Below are 15,904 nucleotides of genomic sequence, written 5' to 3'. Positions count from 1 at the left end.
GTTTTGGCATTATATCCTTCCCTTCTTTTCTGTTTTCCTATCTGTGTGTTATTCATTCGAGTTTAGTCACAATGAGCCTACGGAGTGTGGGGAGTTGACTGTCGAGTGGTCGGGTATGTCACGGTCGTTTGTCTTCTTTACCATTAGCACTCTGAACTTTAGCTCACCGTGGTCGCATCCATTAATTAGGAGGCTCGCCGCCCTTCAGCTTGCTGATCATACCAGTGAGTACACCCATTCCTGCTCAACGCCGTTTCTGAACGACGACGCGCGCTTTCAGCCCGGTTTCCCTCTTCGAAACATCTCAATACCAGATTCTAGTTTTGTAAATGGCGCGGGGACGTTTTCGACACAGCTGGACTTGCCAGCCGACAGAGAAATACTGTTGGCAATGTCAGATTCGACGGGGACCACAGCGGGCGGGATAACAGGAGCAATAAGGGTCGGGGCAGCGCTGGACGGTGCTTCGTGTGACACTACAGGTCCAGGTGAGTTCCCAACCCGTCTACTTACAAGCGCACTTGGGCTAGGGTCTTATCTGCCGAATGGTCTAGCTGCGGATTTCTTTTTCTCGTTGGACGGGCGGTTGGAGCAATGCGGGTACGTTCGAGCAATTCGTCGATTGAGTTAGCGTCTCAAAATGTCACCATTTCAGGGACTATCCGTTCACAAACTACGACGGCGCAACGCGTCCAGTAACCGTCTTCGTACGTTCTTTACAACCATCTTCAAGCTATATATACCCCATGTCGAGTTCTCAACGCGAAATTTGGATACTAGGGCTTCATCCCAAGCGGAGAATCATTCATTATCGACCCCCAATCCGACGACGCCTTCGACTGGAGAGTCATCTTCCGAGCTGGAACTCAGATTACTTTCTACATGCGCGACGCGGAAGGACGAAACGGCGGGACTTCACGAATCATCTCCGTCGAAGAATCGAGCGACGACTCGTGCTTACCACCACCAACACCAACGACCCCCAGTACCCCTGCGTCCACATCCCAATCCTCTTCTGGTACAGGAACCCCAAGCCCCAGCGGTGTGAAAGGCGGATCCACCAATGAAGACGACATCAAAGGTGGCGGCAGCGGTGGGAACACGAGCAAGGACTCAAAGAACGAGGACGGGCCAAACATCGGCGTTATCGTAGGCGCAGCGGTCGGCGGCCTCGCGTTCCTCGCCATCTTCGTCTTCCTCGGAATATTCTTCGTCAAACGTAATACCAACCCGCCAGCCCCGTCGATTCATACGGGGAAGTCGATTACGGATGTTGGGACCCTTGCGACGTTTGGGACGGCGCCTACTGTACCGCTACCGCCACATGAGGCTTTACCGAGTGTTCGACCGTATGATGTGGGTGCGGGTGGGGGGATGGGAATGGGAATGGGAACGGGAACGGGGATGGACTCGCAGGGTGCGGTAGCGGGAGGTGGACTCTACGCGAGTTACAAATCCTCGTCCAATCCGAATGGGAATGGTTATGGGGCGTACCAGCGCGTTCCATACGAAGCTTCAAGCCCGAACTACCAAACAACGCCCGACGTCTTCTCGTCCCAACAAGCCGAGTTCAACCCCTACGCGCCTGCACACACCGCTTACAACAGCCACTCCTCGCAAGGCTCGACAGGGGCTGGCACTGCTGCTCCGACCGCCTACGGCTACAACCAACCACAATCTCAGCCAAATCAAGAGCCGTATACGCATTATCGCCAGGGCTCACATCCGTACTCGACACCGGCGGCGTACCAGCCGACGTACGAGCCGTCTGATAGCTCACCTACGAGGCCGAGTCATCAGCAGCAGCAGTACTCGCCGCGGCAACAGACGAGCACCCTTTCGTCGTCGGTCCACCAGTCGTCGCCGCGCCCGGTGGTGCGGCATCGCGACATTGACGATCCTGGTACGCCTGAGGACCTGCCACCGGAGTATTCAGATAGACGAGCTCCGATACCTGGTCTGCCCAATTCGCGAATTACTTGATTAGGGGAGTAAATAATCGGATTGGGATGGGGATCTGAGGACTCTGGAGAGACTGTTGTGGACAACTGACAGTTGTATTGGTACAGCTTCGTTTTCTAATGTTTCATTTACTTGTAATTATATTCTGGGCCTAAAGAATCTCTGCAGTTACATAGCTCTGCGTCTACTAGTAGTGGCACTCCTGGGTGTGTTAGGAAAGATGGGAAAGGAAGGAAACACGAGTCCTGGATTTCCCATATCTTTCAAGCCTTGGGAACCACATTCGAATTTGCTTTGCCAATGAGTATGGCAATAACCCTACTCATGTCCTGAATCCTGTCACAAATCGCTTCAGCAAACCTGAGTTCGTAACTTGAAGAGCGAATCCTAAGTGCAGCCTGAGTAGGCATTCGACGGCATCGGCAAATCCCGCTGATGCCTGATTTGCTGCCGTTGATCACCGATGACTGGAGGACAGTTCGTGCCTGACCATAATGGCCGCCATTCTCGGTGAATGGCCGGGGGCAGCGCTCTCCGCAAACCACTAGCAGCGAGGCTGTGGTGGTATTGTTTTCCATCCTCATACCTCTGTCTATCGTCCTCAACGTCGTCTCCTGGAGTCAGAGTGAAGTTGAATAGGGTACATTATTCTGCAGGTATGTCGTTGGAAAGACTTGGAATTTGGGTGGTTACATATTGATGTGTTGGATTTGTGGTTTTGTAGGTTGAATTATTGATTTGGGTCAGAGCGAGCGCCCTTTGTAGCTAAGAGCTTCGTGGACTAGCTTGGGTGGTCGAAGCAGACTACTTGGGGTTTTGAACGAGAATTTGGTCGACGATACGACTGTTGGACGCCTAGTCTGCGACTTTGGGGTCCAAGTTAACCTGGATACTACGACATGGCTTCTTCATCCTCATACGATGCAAGCCTCCTGAAATCAGCTCCTGAAGTCGACAAACGGGCTATCCAGGTGCGCTCCGTTTCAGCCCAAACGTACCTGCAAAGCTAAAGAGTTGGTCTATCTAGGAAGGATACAGCACAGATATCCTGAAAGAATCGGAAAAGCCTTTATTACAACCACCATCTCGAAGTAACTCCGCACCCACACCACATCCGCCGACACCCCAACGAGGAAATACGAATACGAATACGGACGGCGCGTCCCGCGAACCTAGTGTACTCGAAGCGCAGGCACCACCAGCCAAACCCAAACTGTTCTGGCGGACGACGAAGGGGATAGTCATCATCGGCGTCGTCGCCGTGGCTGTCATCGTTGCGGCGGTTGTGGGGGGCGTCGTCGGGTCCCGGAACAGCAAGAACGACAATAACAATAACGGCGACAATGGAGTACCGGTTGGAGACGAGCAGGGAGGTGCACCGGATGCTGGGGGTCAGCCGACGGGAGGGGGAGGAGCGGGCGGGGAGGAACAAGTCGGGGGCGGCGGGGTGGTGGACGAGCCTACCCGGAGCGCGACTGATGCAGCGGCGCCGCCTCCGGATGCAGCACCCACACCGCCTCCTGGTCTCCCCAGCCCCGACGATATCCCTACCCTCTTCCCGGACGCCAGCGGGGACCCTGGCCCTGGCACCAGCGACCCTCAGCCTGGCGATACGGGATTCACTGCCGCAGACCGCGAAGCACTCGTCGCTCATGCTGCTAGCGTCAACGCTGCTGGACTCGGACTCGGTTTGGATTGAGGCTTGAGGCTTGAGGTGGTGACCGCTTTCTTTGCTTTGCATTTTGGGTTACGAATGGACTGTTATGAATACTATTATTCACGATCTACTTACTTTTTTGTACAGTTTATTCGACTTGCAATTGGTTGCCATTGGTGCGATTCTATTCTACCTTTATGGGATGAAGGCCTCCCGTGGTGCAGTGTTGGGCGCTAGTTGGCATTCCTGTCACCTGGGACATGTGGAGGCATCCCGGTGTCGGAGGGATGTGATTCAGATGGAGCTTCGGGCGTAGCGCCCAAGGACGTAACTCCCACTTCTATTGAGGCTATGTTTTCGATACCCCATCGTTGCCGGCCGGGATTGAATGCGTTTCTGCGTTTCAAAGGTGCAGCGAGCGCTCCTTGGCGTTAATCTCTGACGTGAATCAATGGTCAGTTCGTCCCGGGCAGTGTGTATGTACATGTGACGACCCTGATCCTCGCTTGTTGGAGGTCTCTCAAATACATAACAGGGTGCCTTCGTAGCCCTGGATCCGCCGGTTCTTTCCTCTTACCCTCCCTCTGCATCCCTCACTGATGGCGCCGCTCGTCACCGTCGTGGCCTTGCTGGCAGCGTCGAGCCTGGCGCATGTCGCCCGTGGATTTACGTTTACGTATAGTGCCCCCACCGAGTGCGGAGAGTTGACTGTGGAATGGGAAGGTGAGTCCCTAATATTCTGCTCTGTAAATCGACGGACGTTGACAAACTGTTTGGCAGGAGGAACGCCGCCCTTCCATCTCATGAAGATCCCTGTGAGTCACTTCTTTCCTGAGTCCACTGACCATGCAATGTTCTGTTGACACTTGATGACCTATTGTAGTATGGAGGGACCCTACAAAATATCTCGATCCCAGACTCCAATTTCGTCGATGGGAAGGGAACCTTTTCGACGCCGATGACTTCCCGAGCAAGTCGGATGATAGCGCTCGCAATGTCGGATTCGACGGGTTTGACGACGGGCGGTATCACGCAATCTATGACTGTGGGCCCGAGGCAGTCTGGTAGTCAGGCTTGCAACTTGACGGAGTCTGGTACGTTTTTTGTATCCACATAATATCCTTGCGAGATACTTGGTTTTATTTAACTTGAGGATAGAACATGACTTTTACTGGTCCTGGGGTAGTCAGAGACAGTTGATTGAGCAGTGCCAGTACGGAGTTGTCCTTTGTCTTCTGTGTCTTCTTATTAAATCTAACTTTCTTCTGAAGAGATCTCATATTCACCGACTTCCAAGATGCACGATTACCAGTCACCGTCTACGTACGTCCACATCCACATCCTCCTCCTCCTTCTCCCTGAAGTTCCCAACACCACTCACCGCAAAATATGTACTAGGCTTTCGTCCCCGGCGGCGAGTCACTCATGATCGGACCCAAAGCAGACTCCTCCTTCACCTGGAAACTCGCGCTACCCGCGGGCACGCCTATAACCTTCTGGATGACGGATGCGGATGGCAGGAACGGCGGCCTCTCGCAGCTGTACACCGTCGGTGCGTCCAGCGACGACTCGTGCCTCGCAGACCGGGGTAATAACAGCAGTGGCGATTCGGACGACGACGATAAAAACGGAGGTGGAGCGCCGGTTGGAGCCATCGTTGGAGGCGCTGTCGGAGGCGCTGCGGCGCTCGCTATAGCCGTCTTCCTCGCTGTATACTTTTCTCGACGCCCGAAGGCCAAGGGGATCGTGCAGCCACTGATGGAGGAAGGAGGTGCGCATGGTGCGCATGGAGCTTTCACTGGTGGTGCCAGTGCATACTCGCCGAGTCCCAGTGGTCCTGCCTCGCCGGATTACAGGCAGAGCACGTTCACGGCGAGCAGCCCACCGCACGACTCCTCCAATGCGAGTTTTGCGGCTTCGCAGATGGCGGCTGGACAAATCTTTGTCAAGGATAGAGGCGGCCACGGTGTTCCGCCGTCGAGCTACCACAACCCCAGCGACCGACATAACTCGTTCTATGCCTCGAGCGATGTGTCGTATCAGGCTTCGTCAGGCTCGGGCTCGAGGGGGTCGCAGTATCCTCTCGCTCATGGACAGGTTTCGGAGTCGGGTCGTGTTATTGTGCATTCTGACATTACGGAGAGCTCTAATGCGGTTGAGGAGCTCCCCCCTCAGTATTCGGATAGTCGACCGCCTATTCAGGGTCTGGGGGAAGGGTCTTCGACCCCGGTTGGGGCTGGAAAGTCGTAGTGGAATCTAGATGACCTGGAACGTTCGCTCATGATGCTAACGAGATTATTTATGAAATCATACCCCCTTTTTTCTGGGAAGTACGAACTGTAGTGTAGCATTTCTGTACGTTGCCCTCGAAGTTCTGATTTTTGACGAGCTTGGTAACGACTCTTGTCATGTCATGACTCACTGTATTCTACTCCTTACGAAGCCTATCTTGTCGTTTAGCTACTATATTTCTGATGCGGCCTCTAAGACTTGGATCAGCGCCGTCGGCTCGGTGCACAGTGCCACACATTGAATACGGGCGCTAATTGAGACGTTAACCTCGTGTATCGATCGGGTTTCACGGTGTATCAAGGACTTAGGACGGGATGTGATCAGTTGCTTGTGGTGGGTATCGATGGCAATCAACGTCCCTGTGTACTGCCTTGCCTCGAGGATTGGGTGTGTTCGAGGATAGATGGAATCATGGGTGATCCCGCGGACGGGGACTGCCCGCCTGGAAGTGGCCGTGTTGGGAATTACAGCGGTAGTCACCCCTTACAACGTGTGTTGTGACTATACACCCTCTTCCAAGCTCCATCACAGACACCCACCAATCTGAAGGCTAAAACTGGGCGAAGGTCATGCTGCTGCCGCTCACATACTTCTTATTCTCTTTATTCTCTATTCTCCCAACATCCGTGTATGGCTTCGACTTTAACAGCACAAATCCGACGGAATGCGGGCAGCTCACAGTTACCTGGGCCGGTACGACGATTCATCCCTCTTGTTTCCCAACGAAGCGCGCGTTTGCTCACAGATAATCGATAACCTCAAAAGGTGGCACGCTCCCCTTCCATCTACTAATCATCACCCCCCTCCGTCCTCTACAAAACATCTCGATCCCGGACACGAGTTTCAACTCCGAAACGCAGGAGGGAGAGTTTACGTTGCAGAGACTTGAGGTTGAGGCTGGCAAGGATGCCATACTGGCGATGGGGGATGCTACTGGGGACACCTCGGGAGGGATTAAGCGGGCTGTTATGGTCAATCCGCGAGGGTCGAATCCGGCGTGTTTAGGGACGCCTAGTACGTCTTTATACTTCCTCTTTCTGGGTAGAAGTGGGACTGATATTTGACTTGTAGGAGTGGATTTCATTTTTAGAGTGGATGGACGACTCACACAATGCGGGTACGCCACTTTCTCGAGTGCATTGCCATGATGGAGGAGGTCTCATCGATGCATCCAGGGACTTCATCTTCACCGGGTACACGAATGCTACGAAGCCTGTCACCGTTCGGGTATGTTTCTTCTGCTTTTCATCGATAGATTCTATCCTAACGACCCCATGTTATGATAGGCATACATCCCCGGCGGAGAGTCCGAGGTGACAGAACCCAAGACCGACGACTCGTTCAACTGGAACATGGCACTGCGTGCCGGTACGCCAGTCCTTTTCTACATGACCGATTCCGACGGGCGAAACGGCGGTGTATCCGACCTTATGACGGTGGGCTCCTCAACCGACGACTCCTGCCTCAAACCTGCCAGTGGAGCTGGGAATAAGGACTCGGAAGACGGAGAAGGGCTAAGCGTAGGCGTCATTGCGGGCGCGGCTGTAGGTGCTGTGGTTATGCTGATTATGGGGATCCTCGTTGGGGTGTTCGTAATCAGGCGGAGGCGTACCAAGACGGTGCAGTTTGTACAACCGTTGATGAACGAAACTGGCATGGGGTACACGTCCCCGACTCAGGGCTTCTTCCACGGTACATCCCATGCTTACGCCCCCGTGCCGTCAACAACGGGATCCATGCACGATCGTCAACAGTCGCTCTCCTACTCCAATAGCCAATACTCAGCCGGCGGGCCCAGCTCAGCACCTTTCTATCGGAAATCGTATGGACCTCAGGCAGAACTCGTTCAATCAGACGCGGGAGCTTCATCATCGTCATCTGCACCGGGCCCATCGCAACCGCGCGTCGTCGTCCACCAGGATATTTCGGAGGCGCAGGAGGCTGTAGTGGAGCTCCCTCCTCAGTATTCGGAAAGTCTCGCGCCTATCCCGGGACTGAGTGGAGAGGGTAGTAGTAGTACCTCCACACCTATCAGGCAGGGGAAGTCTTGATCACCTCTTTGACTAGTGGAAACTTTTTTCTTGGATTCTAGTCGACACTCTGCTCGAACATACCCTTATGTATATTACGATGGACTGTGTTTAAATAGTCAGTATTTTTTAATCACTGTACACTCTTGACCGGGTACTCATTTCAAGGAATGCGATCCTAAGCACGGATCGACATGGTGCGCTCAACTGGTGCACGCATGGAGCAGAAGCGCCGATCATGTTTGTTAATGTTTGGGATTTGATCTCAAGGTTGAGCTCGACCTTCGAAAGGTGAAAAATCGAACGAAAGAAATCATAATCTGGTAGCATTCGTCGGTAGAGTCTGGTAAAGAATAGCGACAGGTAGGAGAAAGTAAAAGGAGGTAGAAAACCGGAAGGCGACATATACAGACGAAGTAGAGCTAATGGTACGATCAACGAAGACCCCAAACGGTAATCCAAACTGCAACTAGTCCCTCCAGAGCCAGGTCCTACTGAGTTGGCAGGGATCTCCTTTGTTAGACAAATTGTGCTTAGACGTTGATGTTGATTGGGGTGCATCCAATAGCAACGACACCCTCTGCAATGCGAATCAGTAAGAATTCTTTTGGTGAAAGTCAATGGGTTACGCACTGTACGAGTTGTCCTTGCAGCAGACGGGTTGAGTAGAGCTACCGCGTAGAAGGGTAAGAGGGGGTACACTATTATTATACAGAGCTTAGAAAGATAGACTAACCAAGAGTTTCCAGGGAGTCCAATGACAGTGATGGGGGTGCAAGTGATACCAATAGGGATGCTGACGTCCTGGACGACGATGCCCAAGAGACCGAGCAGCTTGGAAGCGGCCTCGCTATCAGCCCTCTGGACACTATTGCAGCACTGAACGGGTCCAGTGTTGCATTGGCCCTGGCGCGCCTCCAAGTTGGAAGGGGCGGCGATGGCAACGGTGGCAAGAGTGAGAGCGACGAGAGCCTTGAATTGCATGTTGAGTTGAGTTGAGAGTAGTAGGAGGCTTGTGGATATGGTGGTACTTGAACTTTTAGCTTGTTCGAGTGAGGAATTTGGATGGATTGAAGGCGCTTTTATAGCTTTTTGGGACGCGCATTGTACCGCTCAAATCCCTCAATACTATGGTTTGAGTTCATGGCGAACATGGCGAAGCGTCGTAAATGAGGTCAGCGTCGTCACCCTCGCGCATTCAATACACATCCTTCCCATGTCTAGGTGGAGTGCGCCAATTGTATGTGGGGTAGAAAGGCGAGAGGAGGTACGTTTCATCCACTAGACCAACAGATTTTCCGAGCGGTAGTCTCTGTTGTCTGTGCGCTATCGTCAACAACGACTCGTTTATCACTCCACAGAGAAGCTACTAGATGCAGTTCTATTTTCAGCACTGGATGCCAACCCTCTTCGTCATACATACCCGCGATGGACTCGCTGCATTTACCGTACATCTGGATCGTCCTTCCAGCTTGTCGTTGTTCTCGCGTCCCTCCAGGCCCGAGTCGGCCGTAATGGTCAAAATCCACAGCCATGAGGTGAGTGGGAGATCAGGTTCTGGGGTATCAGAGAGCTGGGTTCGAAAGATTCAGAGTGACTGCGCCGTCGTCATATGGAGGGGATAGTGCGACGATCTGCTGCAGGGGCGGGATGGGCTTGCACACGTGGGCTCCAAGGCGCAAGCTTCTTCCGACATATTCAAATACAAAATCAAAGTTGGCGTCTCACGCCAATTGGTTCTTTGAGCATCATCATCCCACTCCAAACGGTACTTTTGTTGATGTTCTGCCAGCGCCTGACCCTGAGGCGGTTTTGTTTTGTTTCAAAGCAGAAGGGAAAGAGTGAGTATGGACGACGTCAGCCTTCAAGTCCTGATAAACTTTGCTCTCAATTCTGATTGTTATCACTTAATCCCCAACTATGACGCACACTGCTATAACTGACCCTCGAAGAGCTTCCAGGAACCTCACTTCGGACACGTTGTTCAAGGAAAAACCCAAAATACGAAGGCTGTCCATTCCAAATCCAAACGAGCGACTGGGGAAACGGGACTACTGCCAGAACGGAACCTAGCATACAAGAAAATCGAACGACGGAGGTAATAGCAACTATGAATAGCAGCATCTCCAAATCCGAACATGCATACACGCGGGGCAAAGATCCTCGAACTCAGAACGCTAAAGAGGCTCCGCTGCCGGGAGCATTTAGGCGTTGACGTTGATGGGGGTGCACCCGATGGCGACAATGCCGTCTGTGAAGTAAAAAGGCCACATTAGTTCATTGTACGAAAAAGAAAAGGAGAAAAAGACTGCTCTGGAGCCTGTACTTACTGAAGTTATTGTTCTGGCAGCAAACGGGCTGAGTGGAGCTGTCGGGGTGAGAGAAGAAACGAAACCGAGATTAGAAACGACGATCCCAATTCAATTGAGTCCCAAAAAGCGATCTTACCAGGAGTTTCCGGGGAGACCGATAATAGTAATGGGGCTGCAGATGATGCCGATGGGGATGTTGACATCCTGGACGACAAGAGACCGAGTAGCAACGCAGTGGAGGGGTCCTTGGCGCTCGAGATGCTGTTGCAGCATTGGACGGGACCTGTGTTGCACTGGCCGCCGCTCTGGCGGGCTTCCAGGGGGCCGGCAGCGGCGGTGGCAGCGAGGAGAGCGAGGGTGGAGAGGGTCTTGAATTGCATGGTGGATAGGTGAAAGTGTAGGCTGGGGGTGCTTGCTGCGCTGGATGAACTGGGTACTTTGAACGGGTTTGTTCGAAGTGAGGAATCGACGGAGGTGTTCTCTTAGTTCTTATATCCCAGCGACTGAGGAGTCCTCTTCCATTCCAAACGACACGAGTTGGAAGATAGAACTGGGCTTGACGGAGGAGATGACCTGAGATGATCACAGAAAAGTGGTACAGAGACTGTACTCTCCTGAACGTGCTCTCATGTCGCGTCGAGGTGGAGCGCAGGGTTGTTGAGCGGGATGAACTTCGAGAAAGGAGTTGACGTCCTCCACAAACACCTGTATCAGAATGGGACGGACAAGCCCCGATGGGGCGTCTCTGCATCTACAATGCACGCAATTAGACATATTAGGGGAAACCCTCGCGCAAACTGCCGTCAGAGCACAAGTCGGGCCAGTTACACCTCTTTGAGAGACGGGCCTGATCCTGCATACCTCATGTACCCCAATTCTACCGATAACGCCTCCGAAACATCGCAACCCCATTCGCACTCCAAGTGCCTTTTACGCGATGGGAGTGTTCTGGCAATCCACAGACGCTGCAAATAGACAGGAAGACGAACCTATAAGTAATGCAGAATGAAGGACGCGGAGAAGGCAGATGGCTGTCATAAATGGAACTGCAAACTAATCATGGACGTACGAAGACAGAACAAGAACAGAACGCTACAGGAAACAGGGTCCTTGACGCACCTGATCTATGAATAGAGCAGTACCCTATGGCGAAGTGACGACTGTTCAAGGTATATGACGCCCATGGTCGGATCGGTTCTTGCTGCGAGCTTCCGTGCGGTACTTGTCCCGCACTATATTTGACGAAGATGTTCAATTATCAGAATCGAACCAAACCGGATTGCTTGGGCCGGAATGCTTGGACGGGAGGATCAGTATGTATGTCACGGTGCCAAACTTGTTAGGACCCTGACTACAGGCAAGACAATCAAGGTTGAAGGAACTCTCTCACTCCATGACATGCAATTCCGAGGGGATTTGACTTCCATAAGGAGGCGGTGGGACGGTTCTGCGTAGGCTAATGGACAAGTGGCAGACAGGTGTGCGTCCCGAAGACGAGATTGGGAATAGAGAATACCCGAAATGTTGTCAAATGGTATCTGCGGTGTCGAGAATGCCCTCCAATTACACCGCCGTGGCAGGGTGAGGAGTGCACAGTATATTAGCACGGAGAGAATGATCTGTCCGATAGCCATAGTACGTCAGCCCTACCTTTTTACCAACGGAAACTCCAAAGCTAAACGACGTATTGTTAGGACGTGTCGCTGAGGTTGAATCGCTGGCATCCATGAGAAGGACGATGGAGCGATTGGCGCATTAGACAAGTACCAGGGTATGTCAGTAGAGAGAAGGTCGACGTCACACGGGTGGACATAGGAAGGCCACGAGTTCTCGGAATGGAGGCTAGAGCACTCGAGGCAGCGTTAGAAACCGCCGACCGTAGAGACGAGAGCGGTGGACGCCTGGTAGGGTCATATGAAAGCACCCGCCCAGAGGTTACGCGGGCTCGGAGAGAAGACCATATGGATTGGTAGGCTCCTGGTGTTCTGGCTGCGCAGAACCCCGCGACGCAGAAACGAAGAGACTCGGGGCCGTCCAACTTCCAGGCAGTCCTTCCAGCGAAAGCGAGAGCTTTCCGTGACATTGAAGCTGCTATCGCGAAGGTAGGACGAGATCACTCCCTGTGCGAGACAATGGAAGATTTCCCGCTTTCTACCTGCAGTATCGTGGTCGCTGGTTGGGAAGGTACCCGTTGGTCAGGTCTTCCTGGCCCCTGTAACTGTGGGAGAGTTGGATACGGGTAATAAGCTGTCCGCAGGCTTCACCCGCGGATATCCACCCTGGCTGAAGTCCGAGGGCGTGCATGATCGGGGCAGAACGTCGGTAGTCGCACAGTGGAGTGGACGGACTTTCGGACGCAGGTCGCAATGAGATCTAATCTTATCTTATCGACCGCGGCCCTTGAAGCTGAGCGGTACTGTGTACTTCGCTACATCTTCACGGTGCTTCGCGAATGGGAAGCAGTAAGAAATCAGATACTTATCTTTGGACAGGGTAACTTTACTCTCACCTGGGTCCCAATACATATATGCACAAGGATGGTCACGCATGGATAAAGCATTCGGGACAGTATTCCAACGAATCCTCCCAAAGTCGAGTAAAGGTGTGGCATTGGTGCATAGCAGAGTCATAATCAGTAGCTATGCATGAGTGCTGAAGCTGAACCCTCCCGAGGTGACTGGCGCGCTTCTGACAGAAAAGCTGGCGCTATGCAGCTCTTTGTGGACCATTCGGGAAATTGGACTCGTTGTATTTGATGTGGATGACGAGGAGTCACAGTAACAGTACAGTTGAGCTGCTATCAGGAGGCAATCGAGGTCGGCGGAATTGGCGCTCGTTCTCCTGGTCGCGATCGGATCTGGGCTGGTTGCAGGTCCCAGATTCCAGAGACACTGTTGACGATGAACGCTGGAGGGTGCAGCTGTTCGCAGCGACATCTGCCAGGACCCTTGTAGTCTGACTTGTCGAGCTTCTCCGCTACTTCTTCTTGCCTTTCTTTTTCTTGACACCTCCGGATTTGGGACCAGACGACTGGGGTACCGTCGAGCTAGGCGCTGTCGTAGCTTCCGAAGCGGCTGGAGGCTCTGGAACCGGGACTTCCTTTGGTCTCTGGCGGTTCTGCATCTTCTCCATGAGGGAGAGATTCAGCGATTCGAAACGATTCAAGAAGATCGACGAATATGTTTTGAATTTCAGGCACTGGTAGGCGTTCAGAACGTTGCCAAAGCCCAAAGACAGCGTACTCACCGTGACATTGTCTGTGATTTTCAATACCAGCTTTCCCTCTGACGATTTCCATTTTACACAGTACCGAGTCTGTCGTGGACGATGTCAGCGACATATCGAGACCGATGAGCAGAATGCGACGTACCTGGTTGGGCGATTTGGCATACAAGGCCTCAGCAGCGTCCTGGAACTCCTGCCAGGACTGGATGTAGACCATTGTTGCGTGGTCGCTGTCGACGACGACGACGACGCCCAAGCCGACGATGAACTCGGGCCTGGCCTGCAGCGTGCGAAACAGTCATGCCAGGATCACGTTCACGGTTCACGTCACATGCGCCCCTATTCCACGTGCCCGCGAGATTCGGATTTCGGAGCTTCACAGTGACCCCAGGCCCTAAAGGCCGACTTGTTCTTGAACCACGACAATCACAGACCAACCAAGGACGACGACGGCGACGACGACCACGATATGGCCACAGAACACAAGCCAAAGCGTAGGGGATTTGTTCTGCTATACAGCTGGAAACTAACAGCCTTGTAGCCCTGCCATTCGCTGCCAACTTCGCCGCCGGAGCAATCGCGGGGATTTCTGAAATTCTGACTTTCTACCCCCTCGGTAAGTTGGTCGTTTGTTGGACCTGGATAGAGAGACTGACCTATACAGATGTTGTATGTTGAATCGGCCAATTGTTATCAACACCGTCAATTAATGGCACACGATAGGTCAAAACACGAATCCAGCTCGATACAGGCAAGTCCCAGGGGCTTGTGGGCACGTTCAGGTCCATTGTGAGGGAAGAAGGGTGAGTAAAGAATGGTGTTTACTGTTTCAAGACAATGTACTGACGTGTCCTCAGTGTTGGTCGTTTGTATCGTGGTACGGATGGGATTCAGTGCTAGGATCTGCCTTGTCATAACAGTCTCTTCGCAATTGCCCAGGCCTGGTTCCCCCGCTGCTTCTGGAAGCACCAAAGCGTGCTGTCAAATTGTGAGTACTGTGTATGTCTGCGGAGGGAGGTCTGGAGGTGTTGGAGAGCGCGTCGACGAACGGTTCGGAGCATGCCCCATCAATCCAAACCCCTAGTCGGTTTGCCGAGCTCTGTTCATATTCTGAGCACTTACAGAAGGTCTAAGGCCCTGCAGTGGGACGCGCTGACGCGCTTTCCGCGCTCCTGACCTCCTTAAACCCCCGCAGTTATTGACCAGAAGCTTACCCGGATCCCCTTCAGTGCTGCAAATGACTTCTGGGGAAAAACATATCTCGAAGCGTTCGGTGAAGCCAAGATGACCCAAAGCATCTCCGTTCTAACAGGAGCCAGCGCCGGAGCAACCGTACGTCCAAGTTATTTGTGGTGAATGCGGTATGCTGACTTTCAATCCAGGAAAGCTTCGTCGTCGTACCATTCGAACTCGTCAAGATCAGGTATGGCCATATTGAAATTTTATGATCGTTTCCATGTATCCCCTCATGCCAAGCAACCTACTAATTGCTCTCTAGGCTCCAGGACAAGACAAGTACCTACAAGGGACCAATGGACGTCGTAAAACAGGTCATCCGCAAGGAAGGCCTTCTTGGTTTGTACGCTGGAATGGAATCAACGTTCTGGAGGTGGGTCACTTGTCCCTCTGATCAGCAGGAAGAAGCTTAACCTTCCCCTCAGACACGTGTACTGGAATGGTGGATACTTCGGTACCATCTATCAAATCAAAGCACTCCTCCCTAAGCCCCAGAGCAAGGAGAGCGAACTCTTCAACAACTTCGTGTCCGGTGCTATCGGTGGTTTCGCCGGAACAGTGCTGAACACACCGTACGTTTCCCAGTCTCCCCTTAGCTGAGTCTGAAAGGTCTGACCACGACAACCCTATAGATTCGACGTTGTCAAATCACGAATCCAAGGAGCAGAACGTATCCCAGGTGTCGCCCCCGCATACAACTGGACATACCCTGCATTAGCCAAAATCGCGCGCGAAGAAGGTGTCGCTGCGCTCTACAAGGGTTTCATCCCCAAGGTTCTCCGGCTGGCACCGGGAGGAGGTGTGCTGCTGCTCGTTGTGGAGTTCACGCTGGGTATCTTCCGACAAGGTGCGTCATGGTGTCTTTTTTAAGCGTGATTGTTTTTTTTCTGATGCTGACTGGCTTTTTTTCGTATGTGTAGCCCTCGGCCCTCCTTATATCTAAAAGCATTTAGACCCTGTCTGGGATTTTGTATTCGCTTTGGTTTCATAGATGCGATTGGCTGGTCCCGCCCTAGATGGATTTTCCCGATACCCTAATTGATGGATTTTGGTGTCGACCTCTGCATTGACAACGCGCATACCTGTCTTTGAACGGAGTTTGTGGGACTGTTGCGCGATAAGAACTCTTCATTTTATTGTGATGTTCCAATGCCGGTCGATGCGAGCTTGTGCTCACCGTCGACGACAAT

The 15,904-nt window shown here is 52.7% G+C and overlaps 8 protein-coding genes across 8 annotated transcripts; 5 read left to right on the top strand and 3 right to left on the bottom strand.

Annotated features, from left to right (window-relative positions):
• Nucleotides 1-391: 391 nt before the first annotated feature.
• CC1G_02178 (hypothetical protein) lies at nucleotides 392-1,983 on the top strand (the record flags this gene model as incomplete). The annotated part of the gene is made up of 4 exons (XM_001834390.1): nucleotides 392-488; nucleotides 555-600; nucleotides 656-707; nucleotides 781-1,983. 4 exons carry the CDS (start codon nucleotides 392-394, stop codon nucleotides 1,981-1,983), a joined length of 1,398 nt encoding a protein of 465 aa, XP_001834442.1.
• An 878-nt stretch (nucleotides 1,984-2,861) lies between these two features.
• CC1G_02177 (hypothetical protein) lies at nucleotides 2,862-3,661 on the top strand (the record flags this gene model as incomplete). Its single annotated transcript, XM_001834389.1, has 2 exons — nucleotides 2,862-2,933; nucleotides 2,990-3,661. 2 exons carry the CDS (start codon nucleotides 2,862-2,864, stop codon nucleotides 3,659-3,661), a joined length of 744 nt encoding a protein of 247 aa, XP_001834441.1.
• Nucleotides 3,662-4,218: 557 nt separating this feature from the next.
• Nucleotides 4,219-6,085, top strand: CC1G_02176 (hypothetical protein; the record flags this gene model as incomplete). The annotated part of the gene is made up of 6 exons (XM_001834388.2): nucleotides 4,219-4,342; nucleotides 4,400-4,434; nucleotides 4,503-4,713; nucleotides 4,778-4,832; nucleotides 4,891-4,942; nucleotides 5,018-6,085. The coding sequence occupies 6 exons, from the start codon at nucleotides 4,219-4,221 to the stop codon at nucleotides 5,867-5,869; spliced, it is 1,329 nt and encodes a 442-aa protein (XP_001834440.1). The 3' UTR covers nucleotides 5,870-6,085.
• A 921-nt stretch (nucleotides 6,086-7,006) lies between these two features.
• On the top strand, nucleotides 7,007-7,962 carry CC1G_02175 (hypothetical protein; the record flags this gene model as incomplete). Its single annotated transcript, XM_001834387.2, has 2 exons — nucleotides 7,007-7,138; nucleotides 7,198-7,962. The coding sequence occupies 2 exons, from the start codon at nucleotides 7,007-7,009 to the stop codon at nucleotides 7,960-7,962; spliced, it is 897 nt and encodes a 298-aa protein (XP_001834439.2).
• A 512-nt stretch (nucleotides 7,963-8,474) lies between these two features.
• On the bottom strand, nucleotides 8,475-8,925 carry CC1G_02174 (CoH1; the record flags this gene model as incomplete). Its single annotated transcript, XM_001834386.2, has 3 exons — nucleotides 8,475-8,521; nucleotides 8,575-8,642; nucleotides 8,678-8,925. 3 exons carry the CDS (start codon nucleotides 8,923-8,925, stop codon nucleotides 8,475-8,477), a joined length of 363 nt encoding a protein of 120 aa, XP_001834438.2.
• Nucleotides 8,926-10,145: 1,220 nt separating this feature from the next.
• On the bottom strand, nucleotides 10,146-10,633 carry CC1G_02173 (hypothetical protein; the record flags this gene model as incomplete). The annotated part of the gene is made up of 2 exons (XM_001834385.1): nucleotides 10,146-10,192; nucleotides 10,390-10,633. 2 exons carry the CDS (start codon nucleotides 10,631-10,633, stop codon nucleotides 10,146-10,148), a joined length of 291 nt encoding a protein of 96 aa, XP_001834437.1.
• Nucleotides 10,634-12,983: 2,350 nt separating this feature from the next.
• CC1G_02172 (hypothetical protein) lies at nucleotides 12,984-13,695 on the bottom strand (the record flags this gene model as incomplete). Its single annotated transcript, XM_001834384.2, has 3 exons — nucleotides 12,984-13,451; nucleotides 13,500-13,568; nucleotides 13,624-13,695. The coding sequence occupies 3 exons, from the start codon at nucleotides 13,693-13,695 to the stop codon at nucleotides 13,230-13,232; spliced, it is 363 nt and encodes a 120-aa protein (XP_001834436.1). The 3' UTR covers nucleotides 12,984-13,229.
• Nucleotides 13,696-13,947: 252 nt separating this feature from the next.
• CC1G_02171 (organic acid transporter) lies at nucleotides 13,948-15,657 on the top strand (the record flags this gene model as incomplete). The annotated part of the gene is made up of 11 exons (XM_001834383.2): nucleotides 13,948-13,972; nucleotides 14,020-14,147; nucleotides 14,202-14,281; nucleotides 14,336-14,355; nucleotides 14,418-14,466; nucleotides 14,708-14,810; nucleotides 14,861-14,901; nucleotides 14,977-15,087; nucleotides 15,140-15,286; nucleotides 15,347-15,561; nucleotides 15,635-15,657. The coding sequence occupies 11 exons, from the start codon at nucleotides 13,948-13,950 to the stop codon at nucleotides 15,655-15,657; spliced, it is 942 nt and encodes a 313-aa protein (XP_001834435.2).
• Between the last annotated feature and the right edge of the window lie 247 nt (nucleotides 15,658-15,904).

This window comes from Coprinopsis cinerea (assembly GCF_000182895.1).
Source record: "Coprinopsis cinerea okayama7#130 chromosome 10 map unlocalized cont3.10, whole genome shotgun sequence".
NCBI classification, from domain to species: Eukaryota; Fungi; Basidiomycota; class Agaricomycetes; order Agaricales; family Psathyrellaceae; genus Coprinopsis; species Coprinopsis cinerea.
The sequence above is the reverse complement of the archived record's forward strand: the minus strand, read 5'-3'. Positions and strand labels throughout refer to the sequence as shown.